This window comes from Oncorhynchus gorbuscha, linkage group LG13 (assembly GCF_021184085.1).
Source record: "Oncorhynchus gorbuscha isolate QuinsamMale2020 ecotype Even-year linkage group LG13, OgorEven_v1.0, whole genome shotgun sequence".
Lineage (NCBI taxonomy): Eukaryota > Metazoa > Chordata > Actinopteri > Salmoniformes > Salmonidae > Oncorhynchus > Oncorhynchus gorbuscha.
In genome coordinates, this window is record NC_060185.1 from 77,084,732 (window position 1) to 77,099,495 (window position 14,764).

General features: G+C 42.3%; 2 protein-coding genes across 3 annotated transcripts; one reads left to right on the forward strand and one right to left on the reverse strand.

Moving 5' to 3' along the window:
- The first annotated feature begins 1,523 nt into the window (after positions 1-1,523).
- Positions 1,524-3,496, forward strand: LOC123994128 (C1GALT1-specific chaperone 1-like). Of its 2 annotated transcripts, none has more exons than XM_046296641.1 (2): positions 1,524-1,683; positions 2,094-3,496. In XM_046296641.1, the coding sequence occupies exon 2, from the start codon at positions 2,112-2,114 to the stop codon at positions 3,063-3,065; it is 954 nt and encodes a 317-aa protein (XP_046152597.1). In that variant the 5' UTR covers positions 1,524-1,683; positions 2,094-2,111; the 3' UTR covers positions 3,066-3,496. The 2 variants fall into 2 exon arrangements, with proteins under 2 accessions (XP_046152597.1, XP_046152598.1); XM_046296642.1 differs by having other exon boundaries at positions 1,527-1,679.
- An 814-nt stretch (positions 3,497-4,310) lies between these two features.
- LOC123993536 (malignant T-cell-amplified sequence 1-A) lies at positions 4,311-14,728 on the reverse strand. The gene is made up of 6 exons (XM_046295792.1): positions 14,470-14,728; positions 14,115-14,267; positions 13,189-13,286; positions 12,962-13,095; positions 12,492-12,559; positions 4,311-4,544 (listed from the first exon to the last, which is right to left on the reverse strand). Exons 1-6 carry the CDS (start codon positions 14,478-14,480, stop codon positions 4,463-4,465), a joined length of 546 nt encoding a protein of 181 aa, XP_046151748.1. The 5' UTR covers positions 14,481-14,728; the 3' UTR covers positions 4,311-4,462.
- Positions 14,729-14,764: the final 36 nt, after the last annotated feature.

A 14,764-nucleotide genomic window follows, 5' to 3' on the forward strand; every position in this document is an offset into this window, starting at 1 on the left:
TAGTCTTAACATTTGGCACATAATAACAGCACAATTGCCAGAAAATAGCCTACATTCATTTTTTATGTTCATCCAAGTTTTTCATGCTCATAGATTGAGATCTGTCGGGTGTATCTACAGTTATGCACATGTGCAAAGTGGATTTATTTACAATTATAAACCTGGTTCGAGCCCTGAATGCTGATTGGCTGAAAGCCGTGGTATATTTAAGCAATTAGGCCCGAGGTGGTGAGGTATATGGCCAATATACCACGGCTACGGGCTGTTATTAGTCACGATGCAACGCAAAGTGCCTATGTACAGCCCTTAGCCGTAGTATATTGGCCATATCTCACAAACCCCTGAGGGACCTTACTGCTATTATAAACTGGTTACCAACGTAATTAGAGCAGTAAAAATAAATGTTTTGTCATATCCGTGGTATACGGTCTGATATAAGACGGCTGTCAGCCAATCAGCATTCAGGGTTCGAACCACCCAGTTTATAACAGACCATATACCAGGGGATGACAAAATATTACTTTTTACTGTTATAATTACATTGCTAACCAGTTTATAATAGCAATAAGGCACCCTCAGGGTTTGCGGTATATGGCCAATATACCACGGCTAACAGCTGTATCCAGGCACTCCGAGTTGCGTCATGCTTAAAGAACAGCCCTTAGCCGTGATATATTAGCCATATACCATACCCCCTTGTGCAAATGATCTGGTGAGTTTAATGAGAGCGATTATCTTTTCTCTTGCCACATATTGAAATTCCTTTATATCTTGCAATAATTATTATTTTGAGGAAACCAAAGTTTAGCTTCTAACGTCGTTACAAGTTACTATGATATTCTTTCTTAGTTGGCTCGATAATGTTATAGAAAAAAGTTTTATTGTATAAATATGGCCTCCTCTCACTTTGAAAAAATTAATTGGGATAGTTTAGCCTTTTGAGCTAGTGGTCATTGGGCTAGAAATAATTTGCTTGACCTGGCAACCATGATCCCAGTGAGTAAGTAGTAGATTTGTGTACAGAGGGATAGGCCATTAAGTGTTTTGAGCTTCAGTATGGTTGGCTTCTTAGCTTTCATACCAATGGTTATCAACTGTATTGCAGAAATGGAACATAAATCACAGAAAATAGATGTTGGCAGTGGCAGCTGCAGAGAAGTACTTGGGTAAACGAGATTTGACTTCTGAAGAGTTACAGGGTGTGTTGAGTGGGGGTGCCCCATCCTTCCGGGCCATAGGCATGGTGCGGGAGAAAATAGAGTCAAAGTAGTGGAATGGGGTAGCAGGTTTTTTAATGAGTGTAGGTGTGGCAGCTGCAGTGAAGAACCTGGGTGTATGAGATTTTACCGCAGAAGAGTTACAAGATGTTTTGAGATTCTTTATGAAATAGCGGTATATAGGTGTATGGTTGGTTGGTGTGCAATTTTATTACCCCCCCCTCATTTTATTTTTTGTATCACAAATGTAAAGTGATTGAACACAGTAGGTGGCGGCATTCATAAACAAGGTGTGCGAACGCCATGATAGCAAAGAAGAAGAACCCGGAAGTTCGTTGTGTTTGTAAATCCAACAGCTAGATTGCAACCCTGAGGTAGGTATATCAGCATACGGAAGCCTCCTTCGACAGGAGTGGAAACAAAAAAGGAAAGGAGGGAATTCTCTGTCAGCTGCAGTCATTTGTAGGTAAGTGTTTTCTTCATTTTTTTTGTTTGTGGGGGGGGGTTTGAAACGTTTATCTTAATGAGTTGCCTTTTTGTGACTATAGCTAATCTAGTTAGCTATCTGTAACGTTCGCTAGAAATCAAGCTAACTAGCTATTCGCCTTGCTTCATTACTTGTAACCTGCTTGTCAAGTTATAGCTAGGGTAGCCAGCCAGCAAATAGTTTTAGAATTTTGCACTGACAGTTGAGTCATGTCCTTGCTAATGCTAACAGCAAAAAGTTAGCTTGCTAACAGTAGTTAGCTAGCAACACACTCGAATAACATGAAATGACAGTCATTGTTAGGTATGTAACTGGCGTGTTCTTTAACGGTCATAAGTATCCAGTTTGATTAGTAATATGGTGAATTAATGGTTTGTTCCTACTTTCAGCGTGTACTGTTGACAAACATGTTTTCGGAAGGCAGCTCCTTTGTGAAGGGGATAGCCCTGGGAGGCACATTCTGCCTGTTGTTGTCCCTGTTGGGGAGCTTTGCACCAGGCATGCAGTCCAGCCCAGAGGACCACCACCACCACCACATCAAGGCTCCCACCAAGGACGAGCTACAGAGCCTGTCTGATTCCCAGATGGTGGAGCTGAGCCAGAGAGTGCAAGTCTATTGCGTCATCATGGTTCAGCCTTCTGTCCTGGTGTATTGGTCCACAGCCAAGGACACCTGGGGTAAACACTGCGACCAAGCCGTATTCTACAGCTCTGAGTCGGCCAAAGCTCTGGAAGCGGTGGACCTTAACGAACAGGACGAGTGGGCCAAGCTGCGCAAGGCCCTGAAGCATGCATATGACAATGCCGGTGACCTGCGCTGGTTCTTCGTGGCGCGCCCTACCACCTTTGCCATTATCGAGAACCTCAAGTATCTCGTTCTGGCCAAGGACCCCAACGAGCCCTTCTACATTGGCCATGCCATGAAATCGGGTGAACTGGAGTACGTGGAGTACCAGAGCGGCATTGTGCTGAGCTATGAGGCACTCAAGAGGCTGGTGAATGTGTTCAAGGATGAGGAGAAGTGTCCGGAGCGAGGCAGAGCCCTGTGGAAGCTGAGCGAGGAGAAACAATTAGCTATATGTCTGAAGTACACCGGAGTCTTTGCAGAGAATGGCGAGGACATACAGGGTAAGAGCCTGTTCAACAGTAAGAGTGTGGGTTCACTCATCCAAGACAGCATGGACAAAAAAAACTTGGACGTGGTGGAGGGCTGCTGCTCGGACTTAGCCATCACCTTCAGCGGAATGTCACCAAACCAGATGCAGGTCATGATGTTTGGAGTTTACAGACTACGCCCGTATGGGCACAACTTTCATGATTCCTTGATATTCCTGCCCCCTGAGGGCTCTGACAATGATTAAAGTGCAAGGCTTCCCACTTTAGGGCAGACATGGCATTAACCAGACTGCTGCTGTCAAGTCCTGACTGGTGAATAAAGACTTTTCTTATTCAGTTGGTGAGCATGAGGGAGGTTGGCAAGTACTTGAGGGAGGCAAATCATTATTCTTAGTCTTTTATACCTTTTTGAATTTGCACTCTGCACATAATACAATTTTGGAAAAGTAATGAACAGATGAAGAAATTTGAAGAGCAAATGTGTCTGCAGGTTTTTGCTCCAACCTTGTACTTGATTGATGAAGCAAGGTCACTAATTAGTAAGGAACTCGCCTTGCATGGTTTGACATTCCTGTAATCTAGAGTATACATAATTTTTGTTAACACAATTGATAATGTTATTGGTATTTGTGGCTGATTTTAGTTTAGGCTATTAAACTCAACAAAAATAAACATCCTCACTGTCAACAACGTGTATTTTCAGCAAACTTAACTTGTAAATATTTGTATGAACATAAGATTCAACAACTGAACAAGTTCCACAGACATGTGACAAACAGAAATGGAATGTGTCCCTGAACAAAGGGGGTCAAAAGTAAGTCTGTATCTGGTGGCCACCAGCTGCATTAAGTACTGCAGTGCATCTCCTCGAGGACTGTACCAGATTTGCCAGTTCTTGCTGTGAGACGTTATCCCACTCTTCCACCAAGGCACCTGCAAATTCCCTGACATTTCTGGGGGGAAATGACCCTAGCCCTCACCCTCCGATCCAACAGGTCCCAGCTGTATCCAACCAATAGGTGGTTCTCAATTGTGAGAGTCTGCTCTGTGACCCGAAAAGGGGCCGCTATATGTAGGAGTGTGAATTTGTTAATAAGCAGGTGCGCTATTGAGAAGCGGACAACTGTATCCTCTTGGCTCCCTATCGCTGAAGCCTTTTGAATCATTACTCTGAGAAATGCGCACACGTTTAAAAACACGCCTGTATGCATGCCCCATCAAGCGTCATTGTACACCCTGGAATAGATTTAATATGGACAAGTGTCAACTAGATTACTTTTTTTTCATACATTCAACACCTGAAATGTTAAATGCAAAGAGAATGTGACCATTTTTTATTTATTTTGGGAGTTTTTCAGTTAACTCTATGTAACAGCATATATACGTGGTACTATGATCTACAATCCATTTCAAATGTTTTGCTCCTGGTAGCAAGTGAATCCCAACGACTTTGGCAAAGAAACCATGAAATGTAAAGAACATGAAAAAGATATCTTGAATGCAGGTGTTTATTTGTGCATTAATTGGGGATTGGTTCAAAGCCTCCAGCTAGTTACACAGCTAAGTCCATTGGTGTAAACAATTGACTGGCAGCCTCACTGTCAAGAGCTTCACGTTGTCCAGGGGGGTTGGTGAAGACATCTCACTTATACGTCTTCATGTGCCACAGTCCATCATTAAGATAGTGAACAGTTTCAACTCCTACTCCCTTGTTGACTTTCTCTCTGCTCACAAAAAAAGGTGAAGTAGAATGAGCATTAGGCAAGTTTACAAAAGTACAGTAGTATACACACACAGGAGGTTGGTGGCACCTTAATTGGGGAGGATGGGCTAGTTAATGGCTGGAACGGAATAGTTTCCATATGTTTGATGCCACTCCATTTGCTCTGTTCCAGCCATTATGAGCCTTCCTCCCCTCAGCCTGCACTGGGTACACATACAAGTACATTTTTGCAGTGTAAATGGGTCTTTCTATAAATAAGGGGGCCAATGTGTGACTGATCAACATTTCATAATGGTTTGAAAGAATATTTTATGCAGTTCCACATGTGTACTTTAGAGGAATAAAATTAAATATGCAAAGTGGCCCATAACTCCACCTATACAACAGACCTTGGACTACACATCCTTTAAGCAGAGTACACATACATTGGCAAGTCAAATTCGGGGACTTTTTCGAACACCTAATTGTCATTTGTTTATAGGGCCTAATATAGAACCCCCCCCAAAAAAACAAAGTGTCAAAAGTAGGCCATTACCACTTAAGGAAAACTCCACCCAAAAACGTTTAGTCCATTGTTGATATACTGCCAAAATATTTTGCATGTCAGCAATCAGGTTTAAGAAAGGAAACTTTCAAAATATAGAATTCTGTCCCATATGATGCAACATTTTGTAACTATTGTATGGCAACCATAGATTAATGAAACAACATACCAAAAAGAAGAATGTATTTTTAGGCCTCTGCAATGCATTGATATTCAAATGATTAATTTCTAAAATGTGAGAATATTGTGGACATTGCCTGACTAAATAGACTGGATGCATGGTGATCTTTCTGTAGTCTGTGGCCAACGCAGGCACACAATGGAAGGATTTGTATCGAAAGCCAACAGATGTTGTCGTCCTCAATAACCGCATGTGGTTTTACCGCAACAGAGTAGGGCTTCACCCTTCAATTGAAGCAGCGGGAAACAAACAAAACTGGCCACATCGCTCACAAAAACAGATCAAAAATTAAATCACTGATAATTATATGGGAGCAGAACTTACAAATTGGCTACAATAATTCCAAGGACTTTTCAAACACCAAATTAAGGTCAATATCTGATTTTCAAGCTAGGCCTATACCAGCTAGGCCTATTTCTGAGCTCCAATTCATGTTTGCTACTTTCAAGCCCATTGTATTGTTTAAAATTGCAGGTGTAACAAGGAAAACAAAATGTATTTCATCAGTGGTGTAAAGTATTTTTACCCAAGTTGTTTTTTTGGGGTATCTGTACTTAACTATTTATATTTTACTTTTCTACATTCCTTAAAATATTGTATATTTTACTCTATAAATTTGCCTTGACACCCAAAAGTACTTGTTACATTGAATGAATAGCAGTACAGGAAAATAGTCAAATTCACGCACTTATCAACCAAACATCTTTGGCCATCCTTACTGACGGATCTAGCGGACTCACTAAACACACATGCTTAATTTGTACGTTACGTCTGAATGTTGGAGTGTGCCCGTGGCTTTCCGTAAAAATAAAAATGGTGCCATCTGGTTTTTATTTATACTTTTACTTTTGATACTTAAGTCGGATGTTACTTTTACATGAGCCATTTATTACGGTCAAGTATGACAGTTGGGTACTTTTTCCACCACTGTTTCATGTTATTTCATTACCAGATCAATTGTGAATAAGCCCACTGGGCTATGAAATGTTATTTACAGTGTATTCAGACCTAGACTTATTCCATATTTTGTTACGTTACAGCCTTATTCTAAATATCCCGCTCTCAATCTGCCCATAATGACAAAGCGATAATGGGTTTAGACATTTGCTAATGTATTACAAATAAAACATACCTTATTTACATAAGTATTCAGACCCTTTTATAAGACTATTGAATTCAAGTGCATCCTGTTTGCATTGATCATACTTGATGTTTCTAAAACTTGATTGGAGTCCACCTGTGGTAATTTAAATTGATTGGGCATGATTTGGAAAGGCACAACTGTCAATATAAAAGATCCCACAGTTTACAGTGCATGTCAGAGCAAAAAGCAAGCCATGACGTCGAAAGAATTGTCCGTAGAGCTCAGACAGGATTGCGTCGAGGCACAGATCTGGGGAAGGGTACCAAAAAATGTCTGCAGCATTAAAAGGTCCCCAAGAACACAGTGGGAACCACAAACTTCCTAGAGCTGGCCGCCCAGCCAAATTGAGCAATCGGGGGAGAAGGGACTTGGTCAGGGAGGTAACCAAGAACCCGATGGTCACTCTGACAGAGCTTTAGAGTTCCTCTGTGGAGATGGAAGAACCTTCCAGAAGGACAACCATCTCTACAGCACTCCACCAATCTGGCCTTTATGGTAGAGTGGCCAGAAGGAAGCCACTCCTCAGTAAAAGGCACAACAGCCTGCTTGGAGTTTGCGAAAAGGCACCTAAAGGACTCAGACCATGAAAAACAAGATTCTCTGGTCTGATGAAACCAAGATTGAACTCTTTGGCCTGAATGGAAAGCATCACGTCTGGAGGAAACCTGGCACCATCCCAATGGTAAAACATGGTGGCAGCATCATGCTGAGGGATGTTTTTCAGCGGCGGGACTGAGACTAGTCAGGATCGAGGAGAAAGATTAATGGAGAAAAATACAGAGCGATCCTTGATGAAAGCCCGCTCCAGAGCGCACAGGACCTCAGACTGGGGCAAAGGTTCACCTTCCAACAGGACAACGACCCTAAGCACACAGCCAAGACAACGCAGGAGTGGCATCGGGACAAGTATCAATGTCCTTGAGTGGCCCAGACAAAATCTGGACTTGAACCCGATCTAACAACTCTGGAGACCTGAAAATAGCTGTGCAGTGACGCTCCCCATCCAACCTGATCGAGCTTGAGGATCTGCGAAACTCCCCAAATATAGGTGTGCCAAGCTTGTAGCATAATACCCAAGAAGACTCAAGGCTGTAATCGATGCCAAAGGTGCTTCAACAGAGTAAAGGGTCTGAATACTTATGTAAATATTTTTGCTTTGTCATTATGGGGTATTGTGTGTAGATTGAGGGGGGGATCGAATACATTTTAGAACAAGGCTGTAACGTAACAAAATGTGAATTCAAGGGGTCTGAGTACTTTGAATGCACTATATATCCAGAATAATTCATAGGAAAAGCGCTGGGTGTTGTGCAATAGTCTATCCTATAGAATTCTGCATAATAGACTCAGTGTCCAATCCGAGGCGCAAAAACATATGTAAAGGAACTCATTACCTTGATGTTTTACAACATCCGCAGAGTACGACCCTGCCTCACACAGGAAGCGGCGCAGGTCCTAATCCAGGCACTTGTCATCTCCCGTCTGGATTACTGCAACTCGCTGTTGGCTGGGCTCCCTGCCTGTGCCATTAAACCCCTACAACTCATCCAGAACGCCGCAGCCCGTCTAGTGTTCAACCTTCCCAAGTTCTCTCACGTCACCCCGCTCCTCCGCTCTCTCCACTGGCTTCCAGTTGAAGCTCGCATCCGCTACAAGACCATGGTGCTTGCCTACGGAGCTGTGAGGGGAACGGCACCTCAGTACCTCCAGGCTCTGATCAGGCCCTACACCCAAATAAGGGCACTGCGTTCATCCACCTCTGGCCTGCTCGCCTCCCTACCACTGAGGAAGTACAGTTCCCGCTCAGCTCAGTCAAAACTGTTCGCTGCTCTGGCTCCCCAATGGTGGAACAAACTCCCTCACGTCACCACCTTCCGGAGACACCTGAAACCCCACCTCTTTAAGGAATACCTAGGATAGGATAAAGTAATCCTTCTCACCCCCTCCCCCCTTAAAATATTTAGATGCACTATTGTAAAGTGGTTGTTCCACTGGATGTCATAAGGTGAATGCACCAATTTGTAAGTCGCTCTGGATAAGAGCGTCTGCTAAATGACTTAAATGTAAATGTTTTCTCAGTTCAATCTTGGGATATTAGAACCCATGTGGATCCAGAGACATATTCTGGACATTCCTCAAACATTACATGTGCTATCACAACAGCTGAAAATGCCTTCCTGGATCAGATTGTGAGAAAATATCACACTTAAATAAATCAGCTGGACACCAAATGCACATCCAAGTATCAATGCATAATTATTTTAGAACCATGTTAATGACCATATCAGTTTAGGTTTTAAGGTGACTCTTTTGGTTAGAAGCAATGGGTTTTGCAATCTCATAGATCATTTTGGATATGCATACCCATAACATGAGACACCGAACTGCTACCTGGAAATGGATCCTATTGCAGAAACTTATTTACTGGACTCCTGGAAAACACCACTCACTCCTGTCCAGTTCCATCTGATTTCTGCTTGGATGCTAGATCATTCCTTTTAATGGATGACCAGTATGCCCTTCTCCCTAGGACCCTGATAGGTGCAAAGCTAGTCAACCCAGTGGTGCCTGAACTTTTTAATAACACTAGCTTGTTGACGCTTAGAAAAAATAACCGCTATAGTTACCAGCATGGGGAAAATCTGAAGGACTTGTCCATGAGTCAGTCAGTAATCAGGTGCTAGCGGCTGACAGACTGGTGCTAGAACAATCTAAGGCAGGATAATTGGTTATGTCAGCCATTGTGAATTAACAATTCTGAGAGCCTTTTCTCCTGGGAAGATGGTGAGCTTATCAATGCTGTAAACATCTGTTCCTTTGTAATTCTGTTTTCTACATTTTTATTGGCTGGTAACTTGTATGTGCCTTTGTGTCAAACGGATTCTCACGCAAAGTGTGAAGACTAATGTTAACCTATCTGTCCCCTCTGCTCCCTATCTGGAAGAAGAGGGACAGAACATTCTTATGAATGAAATGCCTTTTCCCCCCCAGACAGGAAAGTCTGAAACCCCTGGTTTACAGAGCTCCAGTACCAGGAATAGTTATGCTGAGATACCGTAAAAGGGGGAGATTGTGGCAGAGTACATTTTGATTTGTTATCTTATATGACCTGTAAAAGGGACAGGTCATTCGGTTCCTCATCTTGTCTGTAAGGTTGCTCTGTTCCCCGATACACTCAAATCGCACTGTTTCAAGTTGCCCTTTTGTAATATAACTAGGGATGCGCGATATATTGGTAAGCAGATCGGAATCGGACGATATTAGCTACAAATGTCAGCATCGGATCTGTCTAGATTAACGCTGTTGTGCAAAACCGATGTCAAAGCTGACATGAATACCTATATAAATGTAGGTAGATGATGTAATGACAGCATGAAAAATACAGCGCTACATGTGCAACACAACATTCCTAACCTGGCCCACAATGTCTGCTGTGTGGATCTATTTTCAAGTTTCAAAGGAAGATAAAAAGGCCATATGTGCTGCTATTATTTCCAGAGGGGAGAAAGTGAAATATTTCAATACCACAAACCTAATCACCCATTTGAAAGTGCATCACCCCCAGACGTTCAGCGACTACTTAGAACAAAAGCAGAAAAAAAACTCTGCACACTTCCAACAACTAAACAAGTTCAAGTCCAGCAGTCATTTGAAAGAGTAAGAACATTTCAGCGAGACAACTCAAAGGCGAAATCCATTAACGCCAAGATAATGACAATCATCTGTGCCCTGTCATGGATGTTGGCTTTCGCCGACTGGTTGAGCACCTCGAGCCCCGGTACACACTACCAAGTAGGCGCTAATTTTCAGATGCTGCCCTACCAGAGTTACACAGCATCCATGAGCTACTTGCTATGAGCGTCACTGCTATTAGCTTCACGACTGGCATTTGGACCAGCGATGTCAGCCCCATAAGCATTATGAGTGTGTCAACGAGGATTTCATACTAAGGAAAGCCGTATTGCATGCTCAAGAATGTGCTGGTTCTCATACCACTGCTGCCATTTCAATGGCATTTGAGAACATGTTTGAAACATGAACACTCCTAACTACATTCAAACAACTGACTGGAGAATTAAGCTCAAACTGTGTCTGTGGCAGACGTGATACCCTCTGTCATGGCAGTGAAACACCTGCTCAACAAAACTGCAGACACAGACCGTGGGGTTAACTTGCAAAAGTACTCTACTAGAGGCTGTGAACAAGCGATTCGGTGGCATTCTCTCTGACCTGCTTTACTGTTTCGCCACCTTTTTCCATGCTAGGGACAAGGGCCGCTACTTCGATGCAAACAAACAGGGTTCATGTGAAATGTTAGACACAGCTGGACAAGATGGAAATGGACACAGTGCGCACCGAGGAAGAGGACCCATGACAGAAGAGGCCACGGACAGACAGAGCTGAAACTTCACTGCTTGACATTATGATGAAATCCTGGTTGAGAATGAAAAGACTGAACAAATGAAAAACAAACCCAGCAAATAAGTAAAATAAATGGGTTGATTGTTTTACAGGTAATGGGGACATATGTAAATGCCAACAACGTTTTGGTCCGTGTGTGTGTTAAATAGTTAACTGTACTAGAATGTTTTAAAGGCCTAAAATTTTAAATATTGATTATCGGTATTGAGTTATTTGGCAAGGAAAACAATCGGGTATCAGCCAAAAATGTAATATCGGCGCATCCCTAAATATAACCAGTCTGTTTCTAAACTACCGTGTTCTAACTTCCTGTGAAACAATCCATCGATTGATAAGCAGAAGTACCGGACTCATTCAAAGGGCATGTGCATCACCCCTCCCATCCTGGGTCTGTATAAATGTCTGAAATCACCCCTCCCATCCTGGGTCTGTATAAATGTCTGAAATCACCCCTCCCATCCTGGGTCTGTATAAATGTCTGAAATCACCCCTCCCATCCTGGGTCTGTATAAATGTCTGAAATCACCCCTCCCATCCTGGGTCTGTATAAATGTCTGAAATCACCAACTCTCATCCTGGGTCTGTATAAATGTCTGAAATCACCAACTCTCATCCTGGGTCTGTATAAATGTCTGAAATCACCAACTCCCATCCTGGGTCTGTATAAATGTCTGAAATCACCAACTCCCATCCTGGGTCTGTATAAATGTCTGAAATCACCCAACTCCCATCCTGGGTCTGTATAAATGTCTCAAATCATCCTGGGTCTGTATAAATGTCTCCCATCCTGGGTCTGTATAAATGTCTGAAATCACCAACTCCCATCCTGGGTCTGTATAAATGTCTGAAATCACCAACTCCCATCCTGGGTCTGTATAAATGTCTGAAATCACCAACTCCCATCCTGGGTCTGTATAAATGTCTGAAATCACCAACTCCCATCCTGGGTCTGTATAAATGTCTGAAATCACCAACTCCCATCCTGGGTCTGTATAAATGTCTGAAATCACCAACTCCCATCCTGGGTCTGTATAAATGTCTGAAATCACCAACTCCCATCCTGGGTCTGTATAAATGTCTGAAATCACCCCTCCCATCCTGGGTCTGTATAAATGTCTGAAATCACCCCTCCCATCCTGGGTCTGTATAAATGTCTGAAATCTAAGAGCGAGTCTAATTGGTTTTTACCTTGCATGCATGCTTGTAATAAAGCTTTTTATAATGAGATCGGACTGCCTTCTGAGTGGTTTTTCCACCACAACAGCTGCACTGCATTTCTAAGAGCTCTATACAAAAAAAACTGTGACAGGTAGATCCAGGATTCTTAAAGGGTTCAAGTTCAATGTCTAATTTAACTGATGAATGCGTAATACATGATAACGCCATCTTAAATGCAAGGTCAGAAAAGTCATGTTTCATGCCGCTCAATTTTGGGGAAAATCCATCAAGACACCAACCATGATAAGGGGTTAAACATTTTGATTGAATATAGCTATGCCCCCTTATATTTATGTAATGACATGAAGAATATTTTTTGCAGATTATTATCAATAACTTACCAACAGCTGAAACAAGTTGCTCAGTGTAGGAAATCCTCCCTGGTACCCTAGATTATAGAAAGACCCAAATAGGAAAAAGCACATGATGTGATACTTACATGTCTTCTGCAGACATCTTCATGACTCCGACACAAAGGGCATGTTGCTTGCCCTCCGCCATTATGGCCTGAAACCAATTGTCAAGGAAACACCATCTCACATGCACTTGTAACTAACAGGAAGTGTCAAAAACACCAATGCTGGTGTATGACATCATTACAAGCTGACATAACGGTGCGTTCAGAAGGTAAAAACATGTATGGGTCAAACTGCAACATTATACACATTAAGGTGGTAAATGGCCTTGTTGACTTGAGGGCCGATCTAGTGGTAAGCCATTTCCAACAGGAACTTGGACCTCCTAGTTTCTGAAAGCATCATCATGATCACAATGAATATGATTACATGGATGGGGGCCAGGGGGCCTGATCCTAAATAAACACTTTCACTATTAGACACTGAGAATACAGCCCAGTAAGATGTTGTACTGAACATAAATGATCAGCATAATCGGTCATAGGAAGGATACAACTACTGTTTCTGAGGCAGAGGGGTAGAGTTTGGCGCCTGGGGACGTCAATCCAGGACACATGATATTGGCTCCACTTAAGACAAACTTGATGGCCCCTTTGTCTACTTGTTGGTGTGGAAGAATAAAGGGGTCTGTAAAATATGAACAGAGAAACTTACTGAACAGTACACTGCAACACAGCAATTCATCAGACACCTGCACATCAAAAAGAGCAGAGGTCTTACACTTATGCAGCAGTCGGAGGGTTGGGTAGAACGGTCCTTCTCTTTGTCTGAAGAAGAGCAATTCTCCATTCACCGTCAAGATTTCAATGTGTTCATGGCTGCAGGTTGGATGACGGAACACAAAACAACATGTCAAACTCTTCTCTTGTTCACCCAAGGGGGGGCAATACCGAGCCCTCTTTACTTCTCAGCCAAAGCAATCAACGCGGCCAATGTGTACAACAATCCCGACACCGTTTCTAAATAGATATCCAACATCTCCGAACACCTGTGTGTAACGGAAGAAGGAAGCTAGAAAAGTGTTGAAAGTTTTTTTAAAAAATACTGTTGGCTGCAACAATTAAAAATGTAGAATAAGTGTTTTTTGCATTTGTAAAATTATTTTGATGGGATATGAAAGTAGAGGGCCTTGTATTTCTAGAACCAAATTGCAATTGAGAATCCATTCACATTTATATGGAGTATCAGACTGTTTTGGATTCCAGAGTCAATTTGCCTCTAGACATAACTTAAGGGCCTTGGATGGTAAGGAGTAGGCTAGACTACACTCCTTCACAGTCCATATCTTGGCCTAGTAAAACTGATGTCAACAAATATTCCAAATACAATGGACTTGTTCGACATTGCAGCAGACAGTGCTGGTGACTTGTGACTAACTGATCAACGAATCACCTTGCATGATCATAAATAACTACTAATTATTATTTGTAGATCAGTCAGTCGGTCAACATTTACCCACACTGGGAAAGGGGGATACCTAGTCAGTTGTCCAATTCAATGTATTCAACTGAAATGTGTCTTCCACATTTAACCCAACCCCTCAATCAGAGAGGTGCATCATGGACATGCTGATCTGAAACCATTGACTGTACATAGTCTCGAACACGGCCACTGATAAGGGGGAAAATATTATCTTCTTGACTTACCATCGCACTATTTTGACAGGGTCCTTTTTTGGCATGATATGGTTGAGCCATGACTCAATGTCTGGAAACTGGTCCAACAGCTGGTTTTTGATGCCTTTGATTACAGAGGTCTTCAGCTGAATACAGTTGGAAACATTTTCCTTCTCATCAAATCTGAAACGAGACAATAGAAACACATTCATGTTAGTTTGACCCTTCATTCAAATGAAAGCTAATCAAGAGTTATCAGTTGATAAGTCTATTTGGAAGACTAAGAACATGTTATAGTTAGCTAGCTAAGTGGCTATAGTTAGCTAACTAGCTGCCTGGTCATGTAGATAGCAAGTTAGCTAGGGAAATCATGCGTAATACCTACTTCTTAAACATCCTCGTTGGTCGCGTTTACTGTGTTCTTCTCTACCTAGACAAGTCTATTATTTTTGCTTGATGTTTGACTTTGATGAACAAAAATCCAATAACATGTATTTCAATTCAATAGTCTCCCCACGCCTGTTTCGCAGTTTATAGGCAGCAAGTGACGTCAACTTGCGACATGCATGCGACAGTTTCGAACGAAATACGGCAGGCTCCGAACCCGAAGGCCCCATTCGAATATTTTAAAGATGAGTCCTTCCTTCCTCCCTTCTTTCTATACTTTATTCTTTTCCATG